This window comes from Hordeum vulgare, chromosome 7H (assembly GCF_904849725.1).
Source record: "Hordeum vulgare subsp. vulgare chromosome 7H, MorexV3_pseudomolecules_assembly, whole genome shotgun sequence".
Lineage (NCBI taxonomy): Eukaryota > Viridiplantae > Streptophyta > Magnoliopsida > Poales > Poaceae > Hordeum > Hordeum vulgare.
Window position 1 is genome coordinate 88,055,108 of NC_058524.1, and position 13,872 is coordinate 88,068,979.

The 13,872-nt window shown below is 43.1% G+C and overlaps 2 protein-coding genes across 3 annotated transcripts; one reads left to right on the forward strand and one right to left on the reverse strand.

Annotated features, from left to right (window-relative positions):
• Positions 1–1,251: 1,251 nt before the first annotated feature.
• Positions 1,252–6,870, forward strand: LOC123411992 (sodium/calcium exchanger NCL2-like). The gene is made up of 7 exons (XM_045104952.1): positions 1,252–1,835; positions 3,053–3,241; positions 3,677–3,858; positions 4,225–4,370; positions 4,454–4,721; positions 4,796–5,098; positions 6,431–6,870. Exons 1-7 carry the CDS (start codon positions 1,439–1,441, stop codon positions 6,677–6,679), a joined length of 1,734 nt encoding a protein of 577 aa, XP_044960887.1. The 5' UTR covers positions 1,252–1,438; the 3' UTR covers positions 6,680–6,870.
• A 1,766-nt stretch (positions 6,871–8,636) lies between these two features.
• Positions 8,637–10,853, reverse strand: LOC123410983. 2 transcript variants are annotated; one of them, XM_045103903.1, is made up of 2 exons: positions 9,560–10,853; positions 8,637–8,866 (listed from the first exon to the last, which is right to left on the reverse strand). In XM_045103903.1, the coding sequence occupies exon 1, from the start codon at positions 10,781–10,783 to the stop codon at positions 9,644–9,646; it is 1,140 nt and encodes a 379-aa protein (XP_044959838.1). In that variant the 5' UTR covers positions 10,784–10,853; the 3' UTR covers positions 8,637–8,866; positions 9,560–9,643. The 2 variants fall into 2 exon arrangements, with proteins under 2 accessions (XP_044959838.1, XP_044959837.1); XM_045103902.1 differs by having other exon boundaries at positions 8,637–8,877.
• Between the last annotated feature and the right edge of the window lie 3,019 nt (positions 10,854–13,872).

Consider the following 13,872-nt stretch of genomic DNA (forward strand, 5'->3'; position numbering starts at 1 on the left):
AAAGAGAAAAAAAGAGGAGGTGGGAAAAGGGGGAAGGACTCCTCCTTCCAAACCTAGTTGGACTCGGTTTGGAAGGCAAGGGTTCCCCCCTTTGGCTCGGCCGACCCCCTTGGGAGTCCTTGGACCCCAAGGCAAGGCTCCCCCTCCTCCCCCTATATATACGGAGGTTTTAGGGCTGATTTGGCACGATTTTACCACGGCAGCCCGACCACATATCTCCACGGTTTTACCTCTAGATCGCGTTTGTGCGGAGCTCGGGCGGAGCCCTGCTGAGACGAGATCATCACCAACCTCCGGAGCACCGTCACGCTGCCGGAGAACTCTTCTACCTCTCCGTCTCTCTTGCTGGATCAAGAAGGCCGAGATCATCATCGAGTTGTACGTGTGCTGAACGCGGAGGTGCCGTCCGTTCGGCAGTAGATCGTGGGACTGATCGCGGGACGGTTCGCGGGGCGGATCGAGGGACGTGAGGACGTTCCACTACATCAACCACGTTCACTAACGCTTCTGCTGTACGGTCTACAAGGGTACGTAGATCACACATCCCCTCTCGTAGATGGACATCACCATGATAGGTCTTCATGCGCGTAGGAAAATTTTTGTTTCCCATGCGACGTTCCTAACTGGTATGCAATGTAAAAACAGTCTATAAAATTGAAGATAATCACATTCCTACCACCACCACCCTCCTCTTTTAAAAAAACAGAGGGCAGACAAGTCACTATGCAATGTAAAACCTGGATTACAGTTTATATAATCTGGCCTTCAAACATGTGCACCTAGATTATTTTTATAAACCAGATTATATTCATAATCCAAATTATCATAATTTACTGTGGTTTCAAACCTGTTATTATCATCATCATGCAACGCCCAACAAAGCCCAAAGATAACGTCCAACTGGTTCATGTAGCTTCCAGACAAAACGAAAGGTGCTGGGTTTTCGCTCCATTTCACTAGTAGCTGTGATGGACACAAAAAGTGAAACAAGAGGCGTGGCATAAAGAAGGATAAAAAGGTGCGAACTAAGAGGCGTCCCTGCCTCCGGCTGCACACCACCTGTCCCGACGCCGTGTGCATTCCTGGCTGCCGTCCTCCCATCTGCCCGATTCTAGTATATTTTTTATTTTTATTATCACATATCGGAAAACCCTTTCGGACCCCACATTTATGTACCTCTTTCGATAACAAATTCCGCCTGCCCGGCCTAAATTCCGCAGCCACGGGCCACGTGCCGCATCCCGGCATCGCGAAGGGTACCCACGTAGCCGCTCGCGCGCGCCGGCGCAGCCCTTAACCCCGGCCGGCACAGCCCAAGCATCCCAGCCGCACCACCACCACCACCACCACCACCACCGTCCTTTAATCTCTGCCCCCACCACGTACTACTCCGCCACCAACAACATTCCTTCCACTGTCGCCAGCCCTGCCTCACCCGATGCCGCCGCCGCGCACCCTCGTCGTCCTCGTCCTCGTCCTCGCCGTCATCGTCGTCGGCGGCGGCGTCGCGGCCCATGGCCGCCTCCTCGCCTCCGGCGGCCTCCCGGGGCAGGGGAGCGCGTCCGACGCCGCCGTGCTCCGCCTCCCGTCGGCGGGGCGGCTGGGCGGGGAGGCTGAGGAGGGCGGGTGCGAGATGACCTACGGCTTCCTGCCGTGCACGGAGACGGCGGGGGGCAACCTCTTCCTCGCGCTCGCCTACGGCTTCCTCATGTTCAAGTCCGCCACCTACCTCTCCGCCGGCAGCGAGCTGCTGCTCGAGATCCTCGGCCCGGGGATCGTCGGCGGCCTCTTCCTCCCCATCCTCGGCGCGCTGCCAGACGCCCTGCTAATCCTCGGTTCGTTCTTCTTCTTCTTCTTCTTCTTCTTCTTCTTCTTCCTGTGAACTCTGTTCGTCTCCTTCTTTCTTTCTTTTTACAACATAATACTCCCTCTGTCCCAAAACAAGTGTGTTAACTCCGGTATAACTTTGCACGAGTTAGTATAAACTTGAGACATTTGTTTTGGGAAAGATGGAGTAACTCTTTCATCTCTTCGCTTCGCTGTGTCCGTTTGATGACTGTGTTTTAGTTTTCGGATCGCTATGCTCCCAATCGATAGAAAAAAAAACAATCAAATGTTTATGATTCAATGGATAATACTCCGTCCATTCACAAATACAAAATGTTTTGGAATATGGACTAAGTACGGATTGAAATGAGTCAACAAACACACTAAAATGCATCTACGTTCATCTCCGAATCAGAAAAAAGTTAGAACATGTTACAATGATGAACGGACGGAGTATCATCGTGCAGGGGTATTTTGGACTTTTTCCTTCTACAAAATAGGATAGAGATGGAAGTCCAAACAATAGGAAAGAGATTATTTTTACAGGTGACTAGCTAGGAAAGTGATTATTATTTCCTTATTAGTCTCGATAGTAAATAAGGAAAGATAAAAATTCCTAATTAATGTTATAGTAGTCAATCTTGGACTGTCTAGCTTCCAACTTCCTTTTCAACACAATGAGAGAAAAGAGAACTGCTATACGTACGACTATTTCTGTACGATTTTCATACAAACAGTGAACGGGAGTCTTCCCTTCAATTCAATGGAGGATTAGGATAGCGTCGGACAGAAATCGTACACAGATTGATCGTATGCAGATCAATTCCGGGTAGAAAATGTTCTAAAAACACACACACAAGGGAGCAACTTGTAGTGTTCTTTTGGTAATGCGTGTATTCTGATACGTAGAACAGATTAATAATGTCAATTGTTAATTACTTAAAAAACTGTCACACTTATTAAGAAATACACCGATGATATAACATATGTGCGTTTTAAGTACATAAGTATATTGATTATTAATCTTGTAAGTAATTTAGACAAACTATATTTCTGCTATATTTGCACCACACACATACAAAAAATGTCAATATGCATATTATATAAAGCACAATACTTAGATATTAAATATAAATCATATGCATGTTTTTTGTTCCATTTTTTACGAACACTCGAGCAAAATGTAGATGCAAAATGCATAATGTGTCTGTTTCTTGCATTTCAGTTTCTGGCCTCTCTGGCACTAAGGAGGTTGCTCAAAGTCAGGTTTTGATCGGAATGGGCCTGCTGGCGGGATCGACGATCATGCTTTTGACCATACTTTGGGGATCTTGTGTTATTGTCGGTAAATGTGATCTGTCAGAGAATTCAACTACAGTTGATTCCCAAGATACCAAAGCCTTCAGTCTTTTGGGTATGTTCTTATTTCTCAAATTCCTGTCTGGGGGTCCTTAGAAATTGAATGTCATCAAGTGCACCTGACATCTGGACTTCCAAACAAATCGTTGAACAATATTACCGCCTAATAGCTTCGTATATTTAGTTGTGATGCTCCACATCACTACACTAGTTTAGATAGTGGCTCTAGTTCTTCAGTTCAGGCTTCACGAAACTATTTTGAGGAAACACTTCCTAAAGCTATAGGCGTTCGTTCAGCCATGCAGGGTAAGAAGTTCTGATTTTATTTTATTTTACCTCTATATATCACAAACATGAATTTTGGACATGCTATATTAGTATGATGGCTGGGAATAGTTATCTTCTATAGCATAATAATTAATTTCCATGCCTTGCATCAGTACATACGCGATCCATTAGATCCATTCTGATATAACATTTGTGCTGTTAGGCTCTGGTGTTTCAACTGATTTGCAGACCAGCTATGCAGCAAGAATCATGGCAATATCTGTTCTCCCCTTTATTGTTGTTCAGATACCACAAATTCTGAAGCTCCAATCTGGTCATCGCTTAACTCTACTGCTTGGGCTTATAGTTGCAGTGCTACTTCTGCTTACTTATTGCCTATACCAGGTATATACTGACCTCATGGGAAAATGAACTCTACGCTTTCCCACTTTTTCTGCTTTTAATAGTGAAATATTTCACTCTATGTTAGCTTATGTACATTTCATCTGAAAAGGTTCTGAATTTTTTTATCAAAAAACTTTATAATTTTTTGGAGTTAATGACTTTTAGCAAGAACAAATGGTGCCTCTCTACCACCTATCTGACTTTCCTCTAGGCATTTTCATTTGGTCAGGAACTAAAATCTTGTGGCACATGTTCATTTACGTGTTGCTAATTTTCCAGGGGCAATTGCACATTACTTACGTTCATTATCATCTTATTTTGATCTATATTGCCCCATTGAACAATACTTGCATCTTCCACAATCAGATCTTTCAGCCATGGATCCAGAGGAGAAAATTAGAATATTCAAGACTGAAGCATGTAATGTCTGGGCTTCTGAAACATGCTCAAATGCATACTTTTGGTCACCTTATTGATGATGATGGCACACCAAATGTTTCTGTCATAGAGAAGTATGCCACTGGTTTGCATTTCGGTTTTAGTTACGTTTTCATCCCAAAAAATATATTCTAAATTATACCGTAAAAATTGGCAGGTTATTTCACAAAATTGATCTGGACAATGATGGAATGATAGGGCGTGGTGAACTACAAGCTTTCATTGTTGGTGTGAATTTTGAAGATATTGAGTTGGATAGTAACCTAGCTGCAGACCAAGTCATGGCTGACTTTGATAGGTCTCGGAATAGTTCCATTGAAAAGGGAGAATTCGTTGATGGCGTCCTTAGATGGCTGGAAGAAGCTAAGCGTGTTGTTGCTGGTTCTGGTGCCTACTCAAAAAAGTTTATGGATGATTTTCACATTGTAAGTTTATAGTCACATGTTTATGCTGTTACTTTGTCCACAAAGATAAATTGTGTCATCCTACAATTGTGCAGACAACAGGGGAAGAGCATAATGCACTGCTTGACAAGCATGAAGAGGATGATGAATCTATTGAAAATCCAACCTGGACATGCTTCAAGGCTATTTCACTTTTGCTTCTCGGAACTGCAATGGCAGCTGCATTTGCAGACCCACTTGTTGATGCTGTGCACAACTTTTCAAGTGCTACCAGTATACCGTCTTTTTTCATTTCCTTCATTGCGATGCCCTTGGCTACCAATTCCAGTGAGGCTGTCTCAGCAATTATCTTTGCCAGCCGAAAGAAGCAACGCACTCTGTCTCTGACATTCTCAGAGGTATGTCTGTTGGATACCTTATGTTTGCTGTTGACTATTGGAAGCAGTCATATAAATACCTTCGTTTTGATTGATTTCTTAGTCTCAATGGTTTTTCCTTTTTCCTCTAAATTTTGCTTGTACTTATTTCTCATGTACTGTCAACCTAGCTGTTTGATCACCTTATATATTGCAAGGTATTCCGTAGAAGAAATAAGAAACAGTTTCCCAGAGAACTGAAAGCTCTTACATATTGTAGACTTAGGCTTCCTAGGTGCTTTGCTGTTTCACTGGATTCTATTTATTTTTCTTGTTCTGTGCAATCATTTCTTTTTTTGAAGCGGATATAGGATTTAAGGTGTATAAATATTTGTTTTGTTTTGTGCAGTCGCTTTTAGATATATGAGCATTTTGCTGCATTGTTTTCTTTGTCAAGCTGCAAACAAATATAAATATTTTTTCTTCCTCTATTTTGGATTCTGTACAAACATTAGTATAATTTACAGAACATGGTAATAACGGGAAAAAAAATCAACACTCTTTAAACATAAGCACATCACATCGTCTTTAAACGTAAGCACATCACATCACAATTCACAAGAAAGCTTAAACTGAGCCCTAGAAGCCGTAGACTACTTTTAAGGAGTTAATACCAAATGAATGTCGTGATGGTATCAACGGATTCAGATCCAAGTTGCTTGAGTGCAGTTTACAGGGAGATATTTGATTAAAAAACATATTTCAAATAATTAAATTTGTTACTCAAATGCGAATATGGAAAATCTGATTGATTGAATGATTTTTGGCATCACTACATAGAAGTCACTCTCAGATCTTTGTGCAAAATCTGGTTTCATTGAATGATTTTTGGCATCAGAACGCATAAGTCATTGTCTGGTCTTTGCAGTCGCACATGGATGTATGTTTTTCAGGGGTACATGGATGTATTTTTTCTTGGAGGGGAGTACATGGGGTGTATGTTGTATACAAGATTGACCACATGAAAATGGCGGCAGTCTGATTATTTCTTACATATTTCTATTTCTATTTTATTTTTATCAGCGTGCCATTGTAAAATAGCGTAGCCATATCTTTTTCAATAAAAATGGCAAGAGTTTCTCGTTTTCCTTTATTATTGTTTGAGTTGAGGATGAGCTTTTGCGCTTATCCTCCCCCCTCCCCCTCCACCTCCACCTTTCCCTTACCATTGGCCATAAAATGGCAAAGCTCTTGTGTGGTAGGGAAGTATGGGGCTTTGCTCGCAACCCAAAATCTGATTTATACTGCAACATTCGTAGTGCTCAGAAGTTCCAAAAACAAGAATTTCATGCGGTGTCGTCATTTCAACTGCAGGTGTACGGTGGAGTGACCATGAACAACACGCTCTGCCTGGCCGTGTTCCTGGCTCTCGTCTACATCAGGGGCTTAACTTGGGACTTCTCATCGGAGGTCCTCGTCATCTTCCTCGTCTGTGTCATAATGGGACTCTTCACCAGCTTCCGGACCATGTTCCCCCTGTGGACGTGCTTCGTCGCATTCCTTCTGTACCCGCTGTCGCTGATCTTGGTTTACATCCTCGACTACAAGTTTGGCTGGTCGTAAACCTGACTTGAATGGTGATTAGTTGATAGGACTGATATACGAGGGGTAAATGTAGGCATGGATCACTTCTTTTACTGCTTGTAAACCTCATCTGGTACGTGTTTCCGGTTGGATGCGGGCTACGCGCTTTGACATGTTACATACTTGGCCATTGCTAATAAGTTAATATGAACTCTGATGAGAGGAGATGATATCTCGTGTGTTAATGCAGGAATTGGTTGCACTATGATTTGTCATACTTCTTCTGTCCCAAAATATGTTGGGTTTAGTCCCACATCGGTTATGGAAGGAGACATAACAAGATTTATAAGGATGAGGGTGTTCCCTCGTAACAGGTTAGTCTTTTGAGGGGAGAGGGCCTCTTCGGTTGGTCCTGATGAACGCATATGGGTAGGAAACACTGATGTTAGCGGACCCGGGAAGCTTTATGAAGGAGTACAAACATGAATACTTGATTAATAATCTGAGAACTAAAACTGAAATACATATATCTATCGTGTACTCCCCCGTTCCTAAATATAAGCCTTTTTAATATGTTAAGAGTGTACTAACAAAATTGATGTGAAGTCTTTTTCCATGCACGGTTGTATGTTGAGGTGGTATGTTTATTTATTTATGTTTCAAGTTGGTATGTTTATATATTGAGAGAAAAGGTCTGTGAATCACCTATTTTGTTGATATAACAGTGTTTAGGTTCCGCTCGTCACCAAGACATGTTCAGTAAAATACCATTCAACATGTGCACCAGCACCACTATTACTTCCTCAGCCATCCCCTGCCAGACTAAATCTACCAACCAAAATTTGTCCGGTCCGAACTCGTCGTTGCTGAGCAAATCGAATCAACTATCGGAAGACCTTGGTTATAATTTTTGCCAAGCGATGCCAACCGGTATGGATAGTTTTTCAGAAGCTCCTCCATTTCTTCGCTTTCAGGCTACTAACTGGTGCCTCAAAAAAGCAGTTGTTTAAGACTCAGAACGAATGTAAGAGCAAAACAAAAAATACAATACTGACGAATAAGGCCATTAGCTTACCAAAAAGAGGTGATCTGTCGGTGAAGACAATGCCGCATCAGTGTAGCTCAAAGATTGAAATGAGACTAGATTTCGGATTTTCAGTTTTAAAAAATGGATTTCGGATTTTAGAATTTGTAGGCTTAGAAGTACATTCATCATATGAAGCATGATGAGCATCATCATCATCATTAGGCTCGGTCTCGGTTAGTTAGGCTCGGTATTTCGATCGTCGGTTTATATGCCCACCCCTCATCATCATCATTGACTACATACTCAAGTTCCTGCATTGCAACTCTTCAAGCGTGGAAGTTGGCTCTTCTCTATACATATTTCGGGGTCAACTTCCCAATTACAGGAGGAGGAGGAGGAGGTCCTTGTAACTCAGCATTTAATCGTTTTTCTTTTCATATTATGAATAAATAATCCAATTCCTCTAGATGAGCCACAAATGGGTTGCAGAGTATTTTTCTTTTCCATCTCCGCTACTTCTGGACTTTGTGCCATATCATTCAATTCGACATGTTGCAGCATTATAGGCGTAGTGGAGATGCCAAAGAAACATTTTGTCATATTAGTATTTCAATGGCAAAGAAAGTTATCAATTTGTATTTTTGTACATTCATTATGTGAAAACAAAATAGATGGAAGGCAAAGACAGCATATAGCTTTTATTTATTCAAATCTGCAACTTGTATCAAGATTCTCTGAAAAAGTTACAAGGAAGCTCTCTTTTTTAAGTGGCAAACTGAGACTGAAAACTAAAATGGAGCCCAACCAGACAGGGACTGCAACCAAGAGATGTGATGTAGCAACCTGGAGGGTGTGCTCAATGATGATCATACTTGATCCGCTTTCTACAGCAAATAAGAGATATAGAAGATGCAACAATAGCTGCAGCCTCTTCATAAACACAAATACTTCATGGGCTCGAAAAGCAAAGACGCAAAAATGAACATTTACTCTCTTTTTCTCCAACACAATACAGTTGGAGACACTCATACATACGCATGTACACTCATGTCTATGAACGCAGGCATGCACACCCTACCTCTATGAACACCTCCAAGAGTCTAAGCCGGCACATCATATTGAGGTTTCCGAAGTCGCCACATACTTCTCCGTTGTCGACGAGAACGTCTCCTCCCACTGAACGCAGATCACCAAAAAGTCTGAAATAAATCTAGAAAAATGCGAGAATCAATGTCAAGTTTAGGACTAGAACTCTAGTGGTTGGGGATACCAATGTCCTCCAAACCAACCAATCGCAAAAGGTACATTTACTGAAGTACTAACTTTTGAGACTCTAAACGGCAACACCTAAGCTCATGGTCCTGTTGTTTATCAGCCCATTTGTTATTTCATTTAGCTTATATTTTGCAACCAGCATCAAATTAGCTCAGTATTTCAATACTGAAGTCTTACTCCCTCTGTTCCACAATATAAGAATTTGCAAAAACGTCTTATATTATGGGACGGAGGTACTACATGTATACCCCCAGAGAACTGGGAAGTGGCAAATCACAAAAGAAGCAAATTCTGAATATGGTAACCATGATTTCAACAATTGCAAGTATCTAAAATAACTTGAACCACTACAGTGACAACAATTATAATATGATCAAATGAAAGCATCACCACAGAGCAATTCCACATCTACTATGGCATCAGGTCGGGAAGCATTGAAGTCAAGTCTATCTCGAAATTTATCCATTAGCTGTGTAAACCTAAGGTCAAATTAACTGCATATAAATCAACCATGTTCACTGGAAATGGCACTCCACAATCCATATCTATACAGATGCTGATCACATTCGTTGCTCTGCTATTTAACATTTGAAACATGGGTCAAGGGGGTGACAAACCTTAAAATGCTATTCCAACACGACAATCCGGCAACGTGCTCCCACATCAAGCATGCACAGAGTCTCTTGTTGCATTTTCTCTTTTCAGGTAGAAACTTCATCCGGCACCTTCTCAGCACAGTAAGATGCATAAGTCGCAGCAAGGCCTGGAATACTCTTCTCATAAGGATGCACATACTTGTACAGAAACTTCTTCTCAGTCAGCGTGATAACAGTATAGAAGTCAAGCTCAGGATAAAGCAAACCCTTGGCGTTGAGAATATTTAGCAAGGAATGCCGTGGCAGCAACCGGCGCTCATAGCTATACATGACCAGCACTGGCCTTCGAGCAATATAGGGTATCTCCAGCCCAACATCCCTTGTCAAGAAATTCACAGTTGTCTGCATCCTTTCCTCGGACATGGTGAGCATACTCGGCATCTTCCTCACAGCGGTCAACACATCATCCTGTGACCAACCAAGCATTTCAAGGATCCCCATTTTCCGGTCAATTTTCTCCTGGCTCTGAAACGCAAACGCCATGAGCGCATAGCGAAACATTGGGGAATCCTGGGGCACGCCAAGCTTGTCGATGTACAGCACGGCATTCTGGACGTACTCGGGGAGCCTAGTGAGCACCCGGGTAAGGTATGTATCTGAAAAATCTCGGACGCTTATCCCGCATTGCTGGAGAAGGGCCAGGTTGGGCTTACCGACCTTCTCGAGGTCCGCTGCGAGGATGCCGCCGTTCACCTTCATGGCCCTGAGGAGCCTCTCGAAGGAGCCGAAGACCGGGAGCCAGAAGGCGAGGTTGGGGCCGAGGGAGGCGGTGCGGAAGGAGGCGCCGGCGAGCGGGATGAGGCGCGCGATCTGGGAGCGCTTGAGGCCGAGGCCCGTGAGCTCGGCGACGCGCTTGGCCAGGTTCAGCTCCACATCGGCGCAGAGGAACTGCGGGTCGGCGGCGACGATGGCGGCGGCGCCTGAGGGGGAGATGTCGAGCGCGGCGAGGAAGGCGAGGACGGCGTCGATCTTGGAGGAGGACTTGAGGTGGGCGAGCTTCTTGGACGCCTTGCGCGCCTTGGGCCGGGAGAGGCCGCAGGTGGTGGCGAGGTAGTCCTCGACGGCGAACGGCTCTGGGGAAGCGGGTGCGGTGGCGGCGAGGAGGCGGTGGAGCGGGAAGAGGGGGGGGAGGGAGGGTGTCGGGACATGAGATGCGGAGAGGAAGATCTTCCGGAGATGGAGCATGGCGTCGCGGCGGCGGCGGCGGCGGCGGATTGACTGCTGGGAGTTTGGGGATGTTGTAGGCTTGTAGCTGTAGGGTTTTTGCACTCTGAGTGGCCGGTTTCTGTTGGTTAATCTTTTTTTTTTTCGGGAAAATCACCGAGAGCTTTATTGAATGAAAGCGCTCTCTCAACAGTCGACGAGCACGATTAAGAACAACTCTAGCGGACACCGCATCCCGTCGGTCCGCAAAACGCGTTTGCAGGTCGCGTGAAACAGCTTTTGCGGGCTGGCCTGGGCTGGCACAGATGCAGATCCCTAAACGGATTCGTAAAAACTGTATATTCGCGGAATATTTCTAACGCAGCATGTCATAAAAGAATTCTAAGTTCTTTGTGCAGGATAACGCAGCATGTCATGACGTTCTTTAAGGTTCTCTTATCCCAAAAACGAGCAGGACCACGGACAATAGCAAACCTAGATTGCAAAGCACCGAATGCTCTTTCAATGTCTTTGCGGGCTGCCTCTTGCACCTTTGCAAATTCACATTCTTTTTTAAACTTGGGTTCTTTGATGCTCTTGACAAATGTGCACCAAGAAGGGTATATACCATCTGCAAGATAGTACCCCTTTGTGTATTCATGTCCATTGATAGTATAGTTGCAAGCAGGAGCATCACCACTAGCAAGCCTAACAAATAAATGAGACCGTTGCAACACATTGATGTCATTGAGAGTGTCCGGCATATAAAAAAGCAATACCAAATCCTTAAATCCTCGGATGCTACGGCCTTTAGCACAATTGTTGCATCACGAGACTTGCCACAATACATTCCTTGCCAAGCCTTGGTGTAAATTTTCCAATTTAATGCATACAATCAATGCTACCTAGCATGCGAGGCCAACCTCTCCTCTCATTAGATGCCATCAATTTCTTTGTGTCATCTTTATTGGGTGCCCGAAGATACTGAGGACCAAAGAGACAGATGATCACTTTCGCAAACCACCAGGTCACTAACCAGCTCATGCAGTGTCTCTTTGTTTTCTCTTTTATTTGTTCGTCACTTAGTTTTGTTCTTTTCTTTTGTTCCACTTCTTATCATTTTTATTTTATTTATTTTTAAAAGCATGATTTTTTAATTAGTGATCTTTTTTCAGAAATGATAACTTTTCTAAATTAGATGAACTTTTTTGCAAATACGATGAACTTTCCTGAAATTAAATGAACTTTTTTCACGTGTTTTTTTCGTGAACGGATCTGTTCCTCGGCCGAGCTTAAAACAGGCCACAGTGGGCACGCTGTAGGCGCTATTTCCAGGTTCGAGCGTCTATAGCGCCGAATATGACCTCCCCCAAATTTTGGCTGGCTATGGCCCATGGGGATTTGCCTGTTAGGTTTTCGTGGTACTTCATGGACAGTGGTCCGGCCCAAGTACGGAAGTGAAAAGGCCACTACGGCTTTTAGATTTGTCTGAAAAAAACTACAGTTTTTAAATGCAAATGGTCCCATTTCTTTGTAGTTCTAAAGGAATGAAAGAAAAATTCAAATTAATTGTGGAAATACTCACAAGCTGCCAAATAAAAGATAGAGTACTGGAATCGCTGTAAAAGTTGTTTATCAAATTAATCTGAACTCAACAATAAAGGATCTACTTGTGCATATGTACGCCGACGCTATTTCCTTGCTTCTACAATATTCCCTTCGCTTCTAAATATAAATTTTTTTAGATATTTCATTAGTCGACTACATACGAAACAAAATGTGTGAACCTATACTCTATAATATGTCTATATATATTCATAGTCTTTTAGTGAAACCTTTTAAAAGACTTATATTTATGAACGGAGGGAGTACATGTTTTCAATGTCTTCCAGAAATTAAAGTTGTTCTTTTTTTTGTGACAGATTAGGTGAGGCTTGAGTTGCGCAACACTGAACGAAAGCCCGAAGGAACTTGTAGTGTCTTCAGCTCAAAAGAAGCTTTACCATCGGATGCAAGCTGACGGTCATTATAAGAGCATCTCTAGCCGAGGGCCGAAATACGCCGTCATTATAAGAGCATCTCTAGCCGAGGGCCGAAATACGTCGTCTGGGGGTCAATCGGTAAACAATGGCTTCAAAAGGCTCGAGTTTCCAGTCACGTCCTCACCCAGCCGGTCACACGAGGAGAAAGATAGAAAAAAGAGAAGATTTCTTTTTTACATGTACATGATGGACCCAACAAAAAAGAAAAGGAGAGAGGCTGGCCGGTGGATTTGTGCATGAAAAAATAGCATCGGTCGCCCCCAAGCGCCTCTCGAGGGACTGGGTTTGGCCTGGAATCGCTGGTGCTAATTTTAACCAAATCCGACACAAAACGACGTTCTGAAGACGTGACTGGACGATTTTTTTAACGCCGACGATAAAAGACGCTTGGGATGGCGTTCTGGGGACGCGGCTAAAGATGCTCTAAGACCACAAGAGCTCACATGCCTGATAGGTTAAAAATTCGAGATTACGCATTATTTAGAACTGCTAAATGGAGCACACAAAATGTAATTCATACTTTGGACAGAACAGAAAAATATATCAGCAACGTACGTAACATGCAGCATCCGACTGAAATCTACAAAAAAAATTGTATAACCGCATAAAAAAATAGAATGTAAGATTATTAGAAATTACAGACAAGGCATGGTCACTCTTTCATTCTTCACATGTTTTTTTGGTCTGCCTTCCTACTTTTCACGCACAAATAGAAAAGATAAGGCAAATCTCTTGCCTCTGCTTCTGAAAACAAAACAAAAAAAGTTGCACTATCCTTGTTTTTTTGTGGGTACTCAGCTACACTACCCTACAAGCGGGTAGTCAGTTACACTACCCTACAAGAATTTGCTCGCTTAATCTCGAAGTAAGAAAGATAAATGTGTGTTACTGCAAGTATATAAAGGCCCCCTCCCTCCCTCCTCTACATTCATCGATCATATAATCCACCTTAAAGGTCTTAATCTATCCTACAACCCTTATAGTCTCTCTCACAAGAAATTAAATGGATCGGTCCATGAAGGTCTTTGTGGTCATCCTCCTACTTCTTGTGACCACAGGTACACATCCTACTATTTGAGATAACTGACA

Excerpts from the sequence above, each read along its gene's own strand:
- LOC123411992 (XM_045104952.1), top strand. The coding sequence starts at position 1,439 with ATGCCGCCGCCGCGCACCCTCGTCGTCCTCGTCCTCGTCCTCGCCGTC. Across the intron at positions 3,859-4,224 it reads TTACTTATTGCCTATACCAG|ATCTTTCAGCCATGGATCCA; the intron begins GTATATACTGAC and ends TTCCACAATCAG. Across the intron at positions 4,722-4,795 it reads TTATGGATGATTTTCACATT|ACAACAGGGGAAGAGCATAA; the intron begins GTAAGTTTATAG and ends ACAATTGTGCAG.
- LOC123410983 (XM_045103903.1), bottom strand. The coding sequence starts at position 10,783 with ATGCTCCATCTCCGGAAGATCTTCCTCTCCGCATCTCATGTCCCGACA.